Genomic DNA, 16,948 nt, shown 5'->3' on the forward strand with positions numbered 1-16,948 from the left:
AACCGAATGACATTCCCTCTTCTCTATCGTAGCCGGAATCCCTCCCAGAATACGGAATATCTTTGCCTCCTGACCATTATTATAACCATTTAGTTGCCATCACCACGGTGGACTAGTAAAGGGTTAATATATGGGGATCTCACATAATGATCATTAGTCCCATACACATACCTGGGAACTCTCCAGGTCAGTTTCTTCTTTCGCCATCATGCAGTCATGACCACTTCCCACCCACTAAAGCCTCTCTTGGACTAGCCCTACCCCACCCGTGGCTAGCACGGCCACCATGCACGGCCTAACCAAAGCCAGCTAGAACCCCCGGGTTCCCGACTATGCATGTATACAAAGCCTAGTCCTCGAAATCAATATCCACGTTAAAACATTACCACTTTCTATAGAACCAGACAGTTCTCTAGCTTTATTAATCTCCTTTATAAAACATCTTTCTTCGTTTATTAAACGTTTTTCCCAGACGTATTATTCTCCTACGTATTCTTTTTTTGTTTTATATCCAGAGGCTCTCATTGTACTGCCTGCCGTTCGATGCTTGTATCTGAGCCATTGTGTTTCATCCTCCTTAACAACGTCCCCCACGTTATGAAAGGGTCTGCATATCATTCCCAGAAAACAAGCGTCCGCGAGCTGTATTACGGCATTAAGTTATGAAATTCACGCCGCCGTAGACTTCTGATTTGACAGCTACAATTATAATCATTCAGGCATTTATTTCCCACAAACTCTCCGCAGCCATAACCTTTTGTGATGAATTATAAAGCTCGGAGAGCAATAGTACATCGACTAATTTCCTAAAACAATAAAACACAGAATTTCTCATTCCGAGCCCTAAATGAAACACGAACGAGTTGTTTTTCATGCTGAAATCTTGATGCGGAGTCATGTTTCAGCCATTATCTTTTGCTATTAAACACAACCTCCCTGAATCGAAGATACAGTAGGTTTCATTCGATATGTTTTTCGTTCCTCGTATCTTTGATTTCCTTTGTTTGCAAGCATGAAGTCAAATAATAATAATAATTATAATCCGAGCCATTTGAATCTCCGCTTCCTGCACGGAACTCGTGGGAGCCATTGAGACGTTAACGGAATAGGTCAAATCAAACAGTAGCCTCGAGCAAATGTCAACGTTGTTATGGGCTGACTTATAAGCTTGTTTTCCTATTATTGCTCGGAAATAAATACCCTACAATAAACAGGCTTAAATCTTTACGCGGGAAGTGATTTACGGCACGGCCGCCGCTTCCATCCGTACAAACTCTGGGCCGAAAACAGACGCTTAAAGGAATACTGTAGCTGAAATACCTCCAGCTGGAAAATCATTTCTACCAGGACTGGCCCTACCGTTACGGGTAGGTAGGTTGCTGCCTGGTGCGCTCAGCAGATAGGGGGCGCCATTTTTTTATTACCCTAGTTCAGAAACTCATGCAGTTAGGGGGCGCCAGAGACACCGTTTGCTCAGAAACCCCAAGACTGGTACTGACTCTAACCCCAAGACTGGTACTGACTCATACCAAAGATAAATATATGTGGATGGTTACAATGAGGAAGGAGCCGTCTTAACCCTTCCTGTCCCTAAGCTCAGACACAGCCATGTTTTGGCTATTGATATTCATATAAGTAACCTACACTTTACCTAGGGATATATATTTATTCTTAAGACAAGTTAACGTATTCAGAAAAATGCAGTTTAAGGCAAACCAAGCGTTATATCTCATGATCAGCAACCCCACAGCACCAAAGAGAGATGGCTACGTGGTTGACATTCATGGTCTACTCAACACAATCCTTAAAGGAAGTTAAAGGGACAGTAAAGCTTTTTTTTACAGATTAACCTTGTGATAAAGGAAGAATATATATGAATTAGAATAATTTTGCAGTGTGACCAAATGGGTCATATCTGCCGTCAAATTCAACGTGCAAAATACCCTCACTATGTCAGAACTGTAAAATATAAATCAGAAAAAAAATAATAATCAATGGTTTCGGGTGATGGATTTAATTTTGATTTTTATGTCAGACACGTCATTTCCCCATTAATATAAGTTTGTTACACAATTATACTGCCTGTTTAAAACTCTCTTTTTTTATATTACAGAATGTTATATTTGGGTTGCTAATATCTGGTATAATATCCACGGGGCACCACGTGATATGCGAGTATAAGAGCCCCTGAATCAATACAAATTGATTGATCGGCGGCTCAGAAACAGGACAAAAATACCTGACTTAATGTAAATTCTATTTCCAAGGAAAGCAACATAAGTGCCTGCCGTGACATAAAACATCCTTGGATTAGACACTAAAAAAGATTGCTTCTTTTGGTCAAACCATATGGTATGGAATTTCAAAGAAACAGTATTAAAAGCCGACTGCAGGATGACTCAATCAGCCTCCGCCGGTAGCTTCTTTGCATAATAAATTAGCAGAGCAATGGCCTTGAAGAATAGAGGAAAAAAAACCCTTATTTCTTACAATAACCGCTGCGCACAGTGACAATTCTGTAGCGAAACAGGTGCCGCGTAGATAAAGCTACATATATCTTTTATACAGGTGACAGATGGTGCTGTAATATATCAAATTATGTCGAATAGTGTCCATTACCTGCATGGTGAATTACTTCGGTGTGAAATGGTTCGAAAAAATAGGGTAGACGCTGGAAAAACGTGTCTAACTAACGGAAAGGGTGGGTTCGTACGGAAAATGGAATTAAGGGTGGATAGTGGACTAAGATGCCAAAACTGAAGGTAGGTAATAGTCATGAGACTTGGAAATGAAAGGTGAACGGTGGAGTAGGAGATAGTGAGTGTGAACGTGAGTGGTGGAGCAGTAGGTACATTGGTGAACAAAGCACAAGCAGGTTGAACAAGAGAAACATAGAACTCACATTTTTAGAAAGTCAGCATAAAAACCGAGCTTAAAGAACACTCAGATATTAGATGATTGCTTTTAAAACCCAAAACATATCTGTGAATCTATGGGTTTGACCTGGAGTCTCCGGGTGAAGCCGGGCTTCCCTGGGTCTACGGGTCAGTTTTTTTTATTTTATGGACCATGGAGTAGATTTTGCCCATGCCCACTCACCACCCACTTTCTTTCTATTCTCCACCCCGTATGCCTGGCTATCCCGGCTCCTTCGCAAATCCAAATCCGCAGAAAATGGAGCACTCCGGGTAGCCAAAACTGGCCAAAAAGTCCCCAGCTATTGTCGAGAAGCTTACCTCTAGGTATACATGTGCCTGGCGACTGTATAAATGTGCAAGGGCAGCTTTGCACTGAAAATGTTGTTTGCTTTACTAATCTTTGAGGGGGAAAAATAACAATAAATGGCACGACTGTCCCTTTAAACTGCACCCGAAAGAAAAATGAATCTGTGGATATAACGTAATCATTTCTAAAAGTTACATTCCAAATCCAACCCTGATGCTCTCTATCAGATGTCATTCCTCTAAATGTCACTAACATAGCTTGGAAACCAGCATTAATAAATTAAATAGAATGGGGGGGGATAGATGACGGCAATCCGACAAAAACATAACTCAGGGGGGGTATATACAGAAAAGCAACATTTAGCACAGCGAGCGCCTATTTCTAACAGAATAACAATTACAAGCTAAAAGCCCCGGTATCAGCTGTCATAAATGCAATTGTCCTAGAAGCCAGGAGATCCGCCATTGATCTACCATGACCACTGAGGTGTCCTCGAGAATACATGGAGGGAATGAAACCCTTTACCTGCGTTGGAGTTGAGTTCTTCGTTCTCCGATTCCGTCCCGTTCTGACTTCCGCTGCCGTGTAGGCTATTTATCGCCATGAGTTTCATCTTCTGCAGTTTCATGGCTTCGGCCATTGCTGCCGCTGTGAGACCTGCAAAGAAAGAAGAGATTTGAAGCGCTACGTTTTCGGAATCCATCCAACAATAAATAGGAACTTTCTGAATGAGCTGACAATAGTTAATGGAACGCTCCTTGCATCTTGAGGTCTCTTGGTCCTATTTCTGTACTCATTTTAAACATGATACTGAATTATGCAAAAGAAAATCCCAATAAAAATGACCAAAATATTTGCCTTTTATAGACACGTATCACAAAGATTAGATTGTAACTCGGAAATCATGGCAACCAAATGATTCCAAAAACTATTGTCAGGAGGTTCGGATATTCCAAATGAGGACACCTGTATTCAAGCACCAACACCAACTGGAGAATGATCCGCAAATCCCAAATAATTACAATCATGGCCTCATCGTGGAGAGAATTTCAGAAACGCCGAACGCACAAAATATTTAAAAAATATTTTCTGCTGAATTTTGCCCACGTCGCAAGCGATTTCCACATTTTACTTACTCCCGATAACTTCCCGAAAGAAAACAACAAAAAAAAAATGAAATTATTCCGTATATTATCTAATCCGATCAGACTGGCCTTGTCGCTTCGCGTTGCTTCGGAAGCATTTCACGTCAAAACTGTGAACAGCTAAATTAACAAAAGGAGAGAGCGTTTAGCGCTCACATTCGGAGGTTTGCAATTAATTAAACGAATGAAATGAAATGTTGAGTCGCTGAACTGATGCATGTTTCAATATTAAAACAAAGCCCTTAATTACATTAACAGTCAACACATTGCGACTAATAATAATCAGAATTAAAATAATTGAAACGCGGCCTGGGTGGAAACGCTGATTCAATGCAAGAGAGTGGGGAGAGAAGACTCCGAAAGTCGGGAATTCATATCCAGAGCCGCTGTGGGCCACAAGCGAAGCTCTAAACAAAGACGACGAGACATCTGGAAACACGGAAATATTGGATATTACAGGATAACGTCCCCGTGAATACCTTTTGGTGATGTCACGTTTAATCAGGTTATTTAAATCAGAGTTTTGTCCTCAATAATATTCCTGTGAGCTTCAAAGTTTAAGGGTTTCTTTATGTTCTGCGTGACCTTCATATAAACATCTGGGTTATGTCAGGGTTTGCCCCTGAGTTCTTACCCCAATTTCTGGGTGAATGAGCAGATTCTCCTGGTCTGGAGTTGTCCCTTACGAAAAAATTACTGCAGTTTTTCTGAAGTAATACTGCAGTTTTTTGGACATGAAAAAACTGCAATACTGCACTTTTACTGCAGTATTACTGCACATTTACTGCGGTTTTACTGCATTTGTACTTCACTGTACTGCAGTTTTACTGCAGTTATTTTTGTACGGAAGTACAAATGCAATAAAGCTGCGGTATATTGAAGTACAACTGTAGGTTTGCAATATAAAAAAAAAAGTGCAGCAAATGTGCAGTAAAACTGCAGTACAGTGAAGTACAAATGCAGTAAAAGTGCAGTATTGCAGTTTTTTCATGTCCAAAAAACTGCAGTATTACTTCAGAAAAACTGCAGTAATTTTTTTGTAAGGGCGTGTGAGATATTTAAGAAGTAACTCATTGTTACATAGACCCCCCAGCTTGAGGGGTTCGTCCTAAAGGTCGGTGGGCTATACGGCGCAGTTAGAGCATTCAGTTGAATGTCCATCAAAAAACATTGGGTGTGATATAAAAACTTTTTCAGTGCAACAATTTCTGTGTCTCAGGACACATTTTTCAGGGTTCCATAATTTTGCTATATAGTTAGATTTAGGCGACAACCTTATAAACCGCTAACATTTTATCTATAGAAATCGTATTTATTTTCTGGGACATGTTAAGCTATTCAAAAAAAAAAACATATAAAATGGTAGTGAAGTACGGTAATTTTCCCCTGAAAAACTCAGCAATTTTCCTGAAATGCTTCGGCCTTCAGTGGATTTATCCAATGTGTGTGGCTGCACATACATGTAGATTGCACGCTAAGCACACGTGAGAAGTGACATTCATTTTGCCATAAAAGACAATTTAGATGAAGGATTTATTTACTTAAAGCTTTGTGGGCTATGATTATTATTTGTATAGCACCATCATATTCTGTAACGCTGTACAACAGCTCACGCGCCCGTCATCTACATTCTGTTTTAGGCTCACAGGAGCTGCAATCCACATAATCTCACATATCCTTTTTTAATTAAAATAATTTCAGTGTTTTTTATTATTATGAGTAATTATTTATTTCGGAGGGGGGCGCCTGTGACATCACACTGATCTCTGCATGTAAACAGGGATCAGAAAAGCTGAGGCGGCCCGATCCTTTTGACCCACCCCATATGAGAGAAGGGATTAACGTGGTCCTATCACCATAGCAATAGAATGATCACTTCTGCTTGATCACTTTTCAACTTAGCAATTAGAATCCTTCTATATAAATAGTCCAATTAAGTCATAAAGATCAGAAAACAAGGCAATGCGTAGATAAGGGGGTCTTTGTCTCGTTGGCCCCTGAACGGTCTCGCTTCCTTGTCACAAAGAATGCTTTCCCCCCCCAGCAACATTTGTTAAGGAACCCTATTTACTCACCAGCCTGTGTTATGTACAAAGCACAATGGAATGATTGTCTATCGGAAAAAAAATTTAAAGATTGCCCCCTTCCCCATCTCTTTGGTTTTTCTTCCAAAAAAAAAATAAAAAATGAAAGGTTAAGATCAAAAGCGAACTTTAATAGATGTTTGACTAAGGTCACACTCCTCGGAAATGGAACGCTGGAGATGAAAGCGAGAAATAGATTTGGCTTTTGATCTCCGCCAAATCCATTTGGCATTGTTTAGGGTTTTTTTGTTTTTTTTATTATTTAATACTCCGGCTGTACGTGATATCATGACTAAAATGAATTGGCTTCGGTTTACAGGTTTTAATAGCTTCAAATACCCTAAAAACGGAGCAGAATGCTTGGGATTTGGGTTTAGAGACAATGTTTAGCAGGCGGCTGCGTCGGGGCAGTTCCCCCGACAAGGGGCAATTCTTTCAGCGCGATCGCTTAGGCGGTGCGGCGCTTACGCGGCCGCTGGTTGTAAATACAAACGTATCCACTAAAACTCCTAATATCTATATCAAACACCCCGCGTTACTGTGTACGTTTGTTTTAGAAAGCTCACAGTAAATTAAATGGCTTTAGCTGCTTGCGCAAGCAAATCAACCGTGACAGTAATCTGTACAAACGCTGCAGAAATTAGTTAAATTGTGGATAGTTTATTATGACTTCACTCAGCTGCGTCTACATACAAAGGAAAAAAAAATATTCCGAAGGCAAACTGCCTTCAATAAACAATACTCAGAAAATACTCAGAAAATAACGTAAGGATATTAGGCTCTCGGGCTGCTTGGTAAAAATTAGGCAAGCTTATCGTGCGTCTGATTAAGTTGATCTTAATAAAAAGTGGGTGAAAAATTAGAAAAATGTCAGAAAGTCAAGTTTCTGCAGAGGGTTTCCACGGCCGTTTCAATCACGTGAGACGTGGCGTTTAGTTTCAGAAGAATCCTTCGTTACGTCCTAGTTTTTGCCCGATTTCTTGACGGAGTTACAGCGGGGAAATCGCTAAGGTTTCTGCTGTAACAAACTATCTGTTTTTGCCTACTTTTCATCTTGCAGATAGAATATGCATTTTTATTTAACTGGCTCGTTACAATTCATTTACGATATGAAAATGACTTTTATCAAATAAATACAGAGAAAGAATTGGGCTGGGTAACAAATTTATCCAATAATAAATATCAGAAATTTACGAATTGGCTCAACAAATTAAATGATAATTGAATATCGATAAGTAACTAAAGATATTCAATCCACGGATTCCTATGAACGACTTATAATTATAAACAATACCCTGCTTCTATTTTTGTCTGTAATTTTTTCTGTCTGTATTTTAAAATAATAAAAATTGAGAAAAAAAAAAAAAAAGAAAATCTGAAACAAGTTTGGGCGTCACAGGCACCCTTCATATCAGAGATTTCATTTTGTTTCTGATTTTGATTTCCCGCCACAAAACAAATTTACCAAACCTTTCGAAAATCACTCAATTTCAACCCAATCCAGTCCATAAGGCCTACGCCGTATAGAAGGGTCAGACGATGCAGGGATGGCTATCTTGTGGGGTCCGGACAAGGTCAGGGCTTGACCATTCTGTCACAGACGGAGGCCATAGCCCAGTTCCCAATGATCCTTAACCCCTTAATGACAAAGCCTGTACATGGGTTTAGGGACTGCCCATTGTCCTTAAGGGGTTAAAAGATATCCCACTAAAGAAAGTGCATTTTATACATGCCAGTTACATAGCATACACATATATGACCGTTATCCTCCACGTCTAACGGCTTTGGTCAGTTTTCATTTCCACTAAAAGCATATTTTGTACAGTGGCACAAATACAGCGCTTTGTTGGCATTTTAATAAATGTTATTGATAGCCGAGGCAAAACAAGGCCTGACTGGTAATATCCAAAGCCGAACAAGTCTGCAACGTTCTCCGAAGCATTCATCAACATTAATTTAAAGTTGGCAACGGGCTCGGCAATCAGTGAATGAAAAGTAACCTTTTTAAAGAATGCAGTAATTCTTCCCAAAACAATACAATCATTAACAAGCTAAATGTTCACATATTTCATGCGGCACAAAAATAAAAAAAATAAATAAAACATTCCTGGAGTGATAAATCTATAACTCTTGGGGGCCGACGTGTGAAAGGAAATGTTAATGGAGCTGCTTGTAAAGAAAGGTCCCGATCCCGATAGAGGATTGCATTTCCGTCCTTACAGATCTTAAACCGCTTATTTAACCGGTGATGTATTTAGGTTGGGCGCTACCCTATGCCTGACCCAGGGCATCGCCCCAGCTGCCCTTATGGCCGACCTGAACAGCCGCTCTACCTCAAAAGGCCTTATGGCATGGGGTAACCATAATATCCCTACGGGGAACAGACCTCCATGATGTACTGGTGACCAAAGGAGATCGTTTATCTCCCCAGTGGATTCATTGAGTAATGGCTGACCAGGAAGCCTAGACATCCGCCAAGAGGACCTGCACCGGGTTTGGGGTCTTTTTAACCCTTTCAGTAGTAGTAGACATGTGCGAGTTGACTCTTTACTTTAAACACTGGGAAATTTTCTTTTGGGCATCAGAAGCTACAGAAAAAAAACGCCTCGAAGTTGATACTGGGTCCGAAAAGTTCAGATGGTGGCCCTGCTTATGATGTTTGAGTGATACTGGTTCTCTCATGTAGAGAGAACTATTTACTTGAGTGGGGCTTTTCAGGTGGGTTTCCAGGGGCATTTCTAAGGGCAAATCCCTTCCAAGAGAGCTGAGATGCCCCTGTAGAATGCATAGTTCATTCGGTCAGGTGAACGATCCTTATAGCTAAAAGGACTCAAACGTCCCAGCTTTTCATGGTTGCAGTAATGGTTATGAGGTGGACCTTTACCAATACTTTTAATAGGACTTTGCGACTTGTTGGTTACTATTTATATAATTAAAAAGGGCATTTAGAAGAAGTATAATAGATTTAATTTATAAACACATTATAGGCTGTTGCCACAACTGGATCCCAAAGAAGACTGTTCATCCTAAACAGGGACACTTGGGAAGTATGTGGTCTGTTCATTATATGTCACATTAGTGTCTACTTTTAATTAAAGTGGGTGGTTTCTTGGCAAATGTTATCCTTACCTTATCGTCCCTAACGGGGCAAACACATAAATGTTTATAAATCAGCTTTGAGTGAATCCGTTAATTGTAGGATTTGCTCAACTAAGAACGATCAGCTTTCTCTTCTACCCAACATCAAGCGACAATATAATGTAACATGTTTATGCCCTTTCATGTTAATAAACATCAGGAGACTCCTAGCCCGGGCTCGTAGAGCCAAAAGATTTCAAGCAATCTGTGTTTTCCATAACAAAACTCTCGAGGACCATCAAGTATAACAATCAGCAACATTTCAGAAGTTTAATCTCCATTATGAAAATATAAAGTTCTGCCTCATCTGCTAGATTGGTCTTCAGATAGATTTATAGCATCATCATTAAATTATTAATACATGTGCTTTTATAGTATATGCTGTTGTGGGGCATCAAGGGATCTTGCCATCTGGCATGGGTAGCTGCTACAGTTTTCTAAGTAAACAGATACTTTTTTTGATTAGAAGGTTCTCTTCATAGAACTTTATACGATGCAAGCGGTTGGAACGTTATATGCCCCGATTAATGGTACCGAGAGTATATTAGAGAGCATCACACAACTGTACACAACACATACTTTGAGTTATTGTCTTTAAGAGTTAGAATAGCCCCAAAAAATTGAGTACGAACAGGTCAGGCACGGGCAAAATGGGGGACACTGGTGGCTCATTCTTTCCAGCATTTTACCCGTGACTTTTAGGTGATGCGGCTAGGAAGGGAGATTTACGGAGACATTTTACATCATTTTTAGAGTTATTGGTGTAATTCACACATATAAAATTTGGACACATAGGGGGTGTATATATATATATATATATATATATACATATATATAATTGTTTATTTTTTTATTATTTTTTACATTTATTTTTATTTTATTTATTTTTTTCTCGTTTTATTTTTTTTCTGGTACACAATGTCTGGATACATATAGGCAATGATCAGGGTTGGGGGGGATGCATAAATGTGATTTAATTTAAGGTTACAGATAAGTTTTAAAAAAAACTGAAATATGAGATATAAATCTCTGTATCAGATATTAACTTTTACAAAACAAGATACATTGAGGGTCACAATTAAAGAATAAAAAAAAATCATGGTTTGCCTCTCTATGTACTCACACATATATAGCTCGGAAGGTCAGGCAGAGGGGGGGACTGACCTGCTTTAAATGGGACACTTGGGAAGTATGCATGACGTTCAACAACGTATTTACAGAGCTACCGCCACTTCAAAAGGCTACTGGTTTATTTGGAAATTTATGTATTTTGCATTATAGCGTAAATAATTCAGGAAATGTCTTTGCTTTGGTTGCCTTGAATACGTCTGCATTAAACAAATTGATGTTATAAATACAGCATTAGACAAGAAAAACAAAAAAAAGTACAAAGGGAATATGTTAATAACACAAAAAAAAAACCCCACTCGCATACCTCGCTGAAAAGAATACGAGGCAGAGAACATTTTGTCCTCCCTTAGATTTTATTTCAATGTTACTACTTAGTCTAATTTGATCCATCACGTTAAGTGCTTCTTCAGGAAGAGCACGTTTTTGTTGGGTTAAAAGAACAAACGCGGGAGCCAGATATTATTATTTTTTTCTTCTTCTTCTTCTTGTTCTTCTTTCCGAAAACCATCTCCGATACAATGGGCCTTACATGACCATTAATGAGAGAAAAGGCCATTGTTCGGCGGAGCAGACACGGAGTTTTGGAGAGCGACGTAAGAAATCTTGGGAGATCTTCAACGTGCCGTCCATTCAAATCCCATTCGGACGATTCCGATGAATAGGAAGGGGAAAAAAAATGGCTAGTTCCAGGAACTGTCCTCTGATGGGCCTCCAATTGAATTAACTTAACCACACAAAAAACGACTAAGTGTTATCTCTCTGCAACCCCGCTGCCTCATTCATATATTTCAGGAAAGCTTAATTTTAAACAGAAATTATGTGACATGAGGACACAGGCTAAAAAAGCTGTTGCCATAGCAGCAGAAAAAAACCTTCTCAAAGAACATGCTGAATCTGGTAGGATAGAGAAGAAGGGTAGAAGCTTTTGCCTCTCAAAGAAAGTGAATAGTAGATCTGATATGGACTCTGATCTGTCTAAGGAGGAGTGCCTAGTGGCTCCACAGCAAACCGATGACCCTTGGGCCATTTGGGAAGACCAGAGATCTCCCATGTAGCCGTCCCAAATAACCGGCACAGCCTCCGTAGTGACCTTACTCCGTGGCTTACTGGCGTGATATAGACGATGGTAGGCGATAGACGCAGCAGTAGTAGGTGACTGGAGATACAGCCGAGATTCATCACTAGGAGAACCCCTACGAGACACATTCTAGCCAGAGTTATAACGCTGATATAATAAATCACTTAAGGTGGAACTGTTAAGAAAACTAAAACCCTTTCAGTAAAATTTACAAAACTTGATCAGATCTGCAACCAGCACAGCATGATCCAACGATGAGCTTAATGTCAGGTCGCACAACTGTTCTCTACAAAGACATTACCAAACGGCTCAACGGAATCATCACAGATAGAAAACCGTTCGGACGAAGCCTGGCGGGGGTCGGAACAGTTGTCTTCAATCGCCCATGCGCGGGGTAACTACCTTTGGCTCAGCCAGCTTTGACAAACAGGTGGAACAGATGTCACCAAGAGCGGGGCCAAAGTGAGAAATTCGACACAGAAAACGACGTTCCAGACATTCGTTCAGGTCGTGGCTGGAAATAATTATTGAATAATAATAAAAAATACATAAAAATATAAGTTTGGAAATGCTTAGTATTTTTATGGAATATCTGCGTCTTCTGTAGACAGAAAGTCAGCACAGCATAGTAATAATAATAATAATAATAATAATTATCAACCCAACTGTACACAGAATATATTTTCAGGCTTTTGCATACAAGCTATTTGTAGACACTGACTCTTTATCATACAGCCTGTAGTAAACAATAGAATTGCTCAGTCTTAATACCCATTCAGACTCTCTGACTGACGGAACTCTATGGAGATAAGGACTTCATTAGAATTGCCATAAAGAATCAGCTCAGTGTGGTGACAATATCCCGGCCTACATTACTTTATGCGGTGCTGGCGGTTATTACTGTATATAGTGCTGGGGGGGTTATTACTGTATACAGCACTGGGGTTATTACTGTATACAGCACTGGGGTTATTACTGTATACAGCATTGGGGGTTATTACTGTATACAGCACTGGGGGTTATTATTACTGTATACAGCATTGGTGGTTATTACTGTATACAGCACTGGGGAGTTATATTACTGTATACAGCATTGGGGGTTATTACTGTATACAGCACTGGGGTTATTACTGTATACAGCACTGGGGTTATTACTGTATACAGTGCTGGGGGTTATTACTGTATACAGCGCTGGGGATATTACTGTATACAGCGCTGGGGTTATTACTGTATACAGCATTGGGGGTTATTACTGTATACAGCACTGGGGGTTATTATTACTGTATACAGCATTGGTGGTTATTACTGTATACAGCACTGGGGAGTTATATTACTGTATACAGCATTGGGGGTTATTACTGTATACAGCACTGGGGTTATTACTGTATACAGTGCTGGGGTTATTACTGTATACAGTGCTGGGGGTTATTACTGTATACAGCGCTGGGGATATTACTGTATACAGCGCTGGGGGTTATTACTGTATACAGCGCTGGGGGTTATTACTGCATACAGTGCGGGGGGTTATTACTGTATACAGGGCTGGGGTTATGCTCAAGGAGAAAATATTTGTTTCTCCTTTAAAATGATTTCTTTTTCTACTCCCTATATGTAAAATGGACGTGCGGAGTATGAATATCCACTAAACATGAAATTTGCGTAACCGCGATAAGAGATGGAGAGAGAAGACTTTAAACAGTTATGCAAATGAGCGGTTGGCGAGCACAGAGCAATTAAAGTGATTTGGCTTTTAAAATGCTAGCCTCATTAGACTATAAATACCACTCAATTGACTTTGTGTCTTCTCTTTTTTTTTCATGTTATTGACACAAAAAAAAAAAAAGTTTCATGAGAAAACTGCCAATGCCTTTCCACGGAGCTTGAAAGGAATGAAGAAGAAGAAGTATTCCGACACAAATGTTCATTAGTTAGCGAGGAGTTTAAGGCCATTAATGGCTTCGCTTTCTTCTTCCGCGGTAAAGGAGATGTCTATTCAAGTCTAGAAATTCATTATCACACCTCCTGATTACATAAAGTGGTATTTCAACCAAGTGATCTCTGACATTGCGTCTGAAAATTATATTTCAGTGACATCTAAGGGTTTGACATAAAAGACGAGGCACGCCGCTGATGATTCGATGGAACGATTAACCGCCTCGGCGCTCGTACAGCACAGAGTACCCTAATGGCGGACTGCGGAGAAACTGCTATCTGAAATATGCCTCCTGCACTGGTTTATACGGCACATCCCGGTCTTTTGTCTCCGTCCAAGTGCCCGTGTTTTTTGGGGGGAATTGCCCCACTTTTGCAGGCAGTTGGGATCATTGGACGTTTGGGGAGATCTTCTGATCTCCACTGACCGGCCCAAAGGTCTGTGAGACTGATGGAGCATACTCGCTTCTTGCTATGGCTACCCGGAGCCCCCCTTGCGGGATGTGGGCGGGCGGTCCCGCTTATGTCAGTGGGCGAGACACATGCCATTTTTGGAGGGGAAGTGGGCGGGGAGTGGGGCGTGGCCCCAACGCTGCTCTCGCGACCTCGTTTCCCTGCAGTGACCTGGAGACCCAGAGAATCGGCGCTCCACCCGGAGCCTCCGAGCGAAACCTCGAGAGTCCCCAGGTATGCTGATGGAGGCCTGTGGTCCCACCACCTCCTCCTACATTTACTTCCATACTTACCAAGGTAAACTATCAGGGTTTGTCCCTGAGACTTCTGAGGCTCACACAGCCCGAAGCTGACTCCTTAATATTCTGTTCTGATTTAATGATATCTCATAGCGCCCAACAGTCCTGACTTTTGCTGGACAGTGCCAATTTTCAGTGACTCCAACGCTGTCCAGATTAGCTGCCACACAGAGCTCCATTGCAACCTCCCTGTGCCCTCCATACGATGCTCTGTAGCTTAGCTTTACAAGGTGCCTTTTGGGGAACCTCCCTGCCCCACTCGCTGAGAGGGTGGTAGATACGTGGAACAGCCTTCCAGCAGAAGCCAATACAGTAAGGAGAATTAAAAAATGCATGGGGCAGGCATACGGCTACTGAATTTAAAATGAGACCAAGCTCTGATTAGAGCCTTTACAGCAGGAAAAAAACAAATTCTATGCTTTTATTATTATTATTTTTATTACAGTTAGGTTGATTTAGTACGAGCCCCTGCCCCCACGGTATTTTACATATACAGTGTATTTGTACTGTTAATGCATTCTCCTATGATTACATTAATTGTATTTACCAATCCGTTCCCCTATTGCTAAAGAGATGCACGCTGTTTATTTTATCTGCTCCGTCGGTCCGAGCGCACGCAGAAGGAAATTGCACGATTGCCTAAACACACATTGTATTAAGTAATTTATATTGCCCCAGACAGACCTTAATAAAGTCCGTACGATTTACTGCAGGTAATGGTGTCTTTAAGTGGATCTGTTTATGCAATCTCTGTGACCGTGTGTTCTGATTACACATTTACCCGCATCTCCCGCCGATAAAAAAAAAAAAATAACTTCCCCTGGAAACTTTAATTGAGAAACCCCTTTATCTATAGAATCACACATATTAAAAAAAATAGCAAAAGGAGGAAGAAAATGAATATTTATTTTTTAAGAGTTTTATCTCCAGCACTACAGGCAACTGCTCTGCAACTGATTCTTCAACCCTAGGATCTTCATCGAGCTTGGAAGGCTTTTTTGATGGTGCACCAAACGTCTACTCAATGGAAAAACTCAATGGAACCCTTTATACATCCCAAGTGTCCAGTCTAAGGAGTAACAGTCCCTCTTTGGGACCCAAATCCCCTTTTCTTCCCCCGATGTCACTCTTTTCTAGGAGCTCAGAATGCTTGCTGGGTATCGCAGTGTTCTACAGCCATAGAAATGACAATGATGTGTATAGAATCAGCAGACACTTGATGGTTCTATGTTTTTTGAGGCTTTAGTAACAGTATTTAGGGAGTAGAATCTATAGTGCAAATAAAAATAAGTTCTCGTGGTCTCTATTTAGTGTTTTTGTTTTTTGTTTGTTTGCTTGTTATGCTTGTCTCAGGCCTTCTACATCTCCTGGTGGGCACCGTAACACCAAAGGGACCCATAATCTGCTTATTTAGTAGCAAGTCTTCTGCTCAATGAAAAATAGGACCTGTCATCAGGTCAGACCCATTGTCGCAGTCTAGTCTGCCCATTCCTTCCTCTTTGAAGAATCATACCCTAATCAGCCCTTGATTTCATCTTAGATTCAGGAGCCGTATGCCTGTCCCATCCATGTTTAAATTCCCTTACTGTGTTAACTTCTACCACTTCTGCGGGAAGGCTATGTAAAAAACAAAAAAGTGACCATCTTTGGCAAATTGTAATTTTGGGAGACATATCATTGATCTCAACAGGGTTCCTGGCAAGGGAATCCTTAGGTTCCAAAAAAATGCAACCACAAGATAGAGTCACAAGACCTTTAATGAGTTGCGATGACGTCCAACGTGCAGCAAAGCCCAATACTTCCCAGGACTTTGGCCCTGAACTGGCCCAGCCTGAGGTCCCACATTGTCAGCTGAAAGAACAAAGTCTCCAAAGACTTGGGACAAAAGTTTACCATCAGTGTCCCCATCAGCGACTGCCCACCGAAACACATATGAGGCAAAACCCTTGGTCCAGGACGTGTTTCACCCCCTGCCAAGGGCATGTTGGGCCACAAATACCCAAGGTAAAGAGTTGGAGGAATGAAACATCTCAGGTGCTTCCCGGGGCCACCTCGATCCTTATCGACCGACCTCGGCATCAGTTAAATGTTTATATTCCAGGATCTAGCAAACAGTTCTTATTACTGAGATACTGCTGACTTTATAGTCGGAGTGGCCACAGAACAAAGCTAATAATTACTAGCACCAGAAGCAGCTTGTGGTTTTATATTACATCGAGGTAAAATTAAACTGGAATTAGAGTGGATTACTTTTATCAAATAGGGAATAAGCTGTTAATTAACTCCCCACTGTAGCAATCTTTTTTTGAGCTTGCAACTGTTATTAGCTCTAGATTAAACTGTTGAATTAATTTCCATCTTACTTACTATTTCAAGAGTTTTTAATTTACCTGGCAGCCGTTTTAATGGGAAATTGTATTAGTGAGCATAAATTGTTTTTTGGGAAGGGTAAACAGTTTGTGA

The 16,948-nt window shown here is 40.6% G+C and overlaps 1 protein-coding gene across 2 annotated transcripts in view; it reads right to left on the minus strand.

Annotated features, from left to right (window-relative positions):
* DACH2 (dachshund family transcription factor 2) overlaps positions 1 to 16,948 on the minus strand; it is a 207,602-nt gene that overhangs the window by 69,144 nt on the left and 121,510 nt on the right. For both annotated transcript variants that reach the window (XM_053473074.1, XM_053473073.1), the window contains exon 3: positions 3,751 to 3,882. In XM_053473074.1, the coding sequence (XP_053329049.1) occupies positions 3,751 to 3,882 (132 nt within the window). The remainder of the gene's footprint in view (positions 1 to 3,750; positions 3,883 to 16,948) is intronic.

This window comes from Spea bombifrons, chromosome 8 (assembly GCF_027358695.1).
Source record: "Spea bombifrons isolate aSpeBom1 chromosome 8, aSpeBom1.2.pri, whole genome shotgun sequence".
In the NCBI taxonomy this organism is placed as follows: domain Eukaryota; kingdom Metazoa; phylum Chordata; class Amphibia; order Anura; family Pelobatidae; genus Spea; species Spea bombifrons.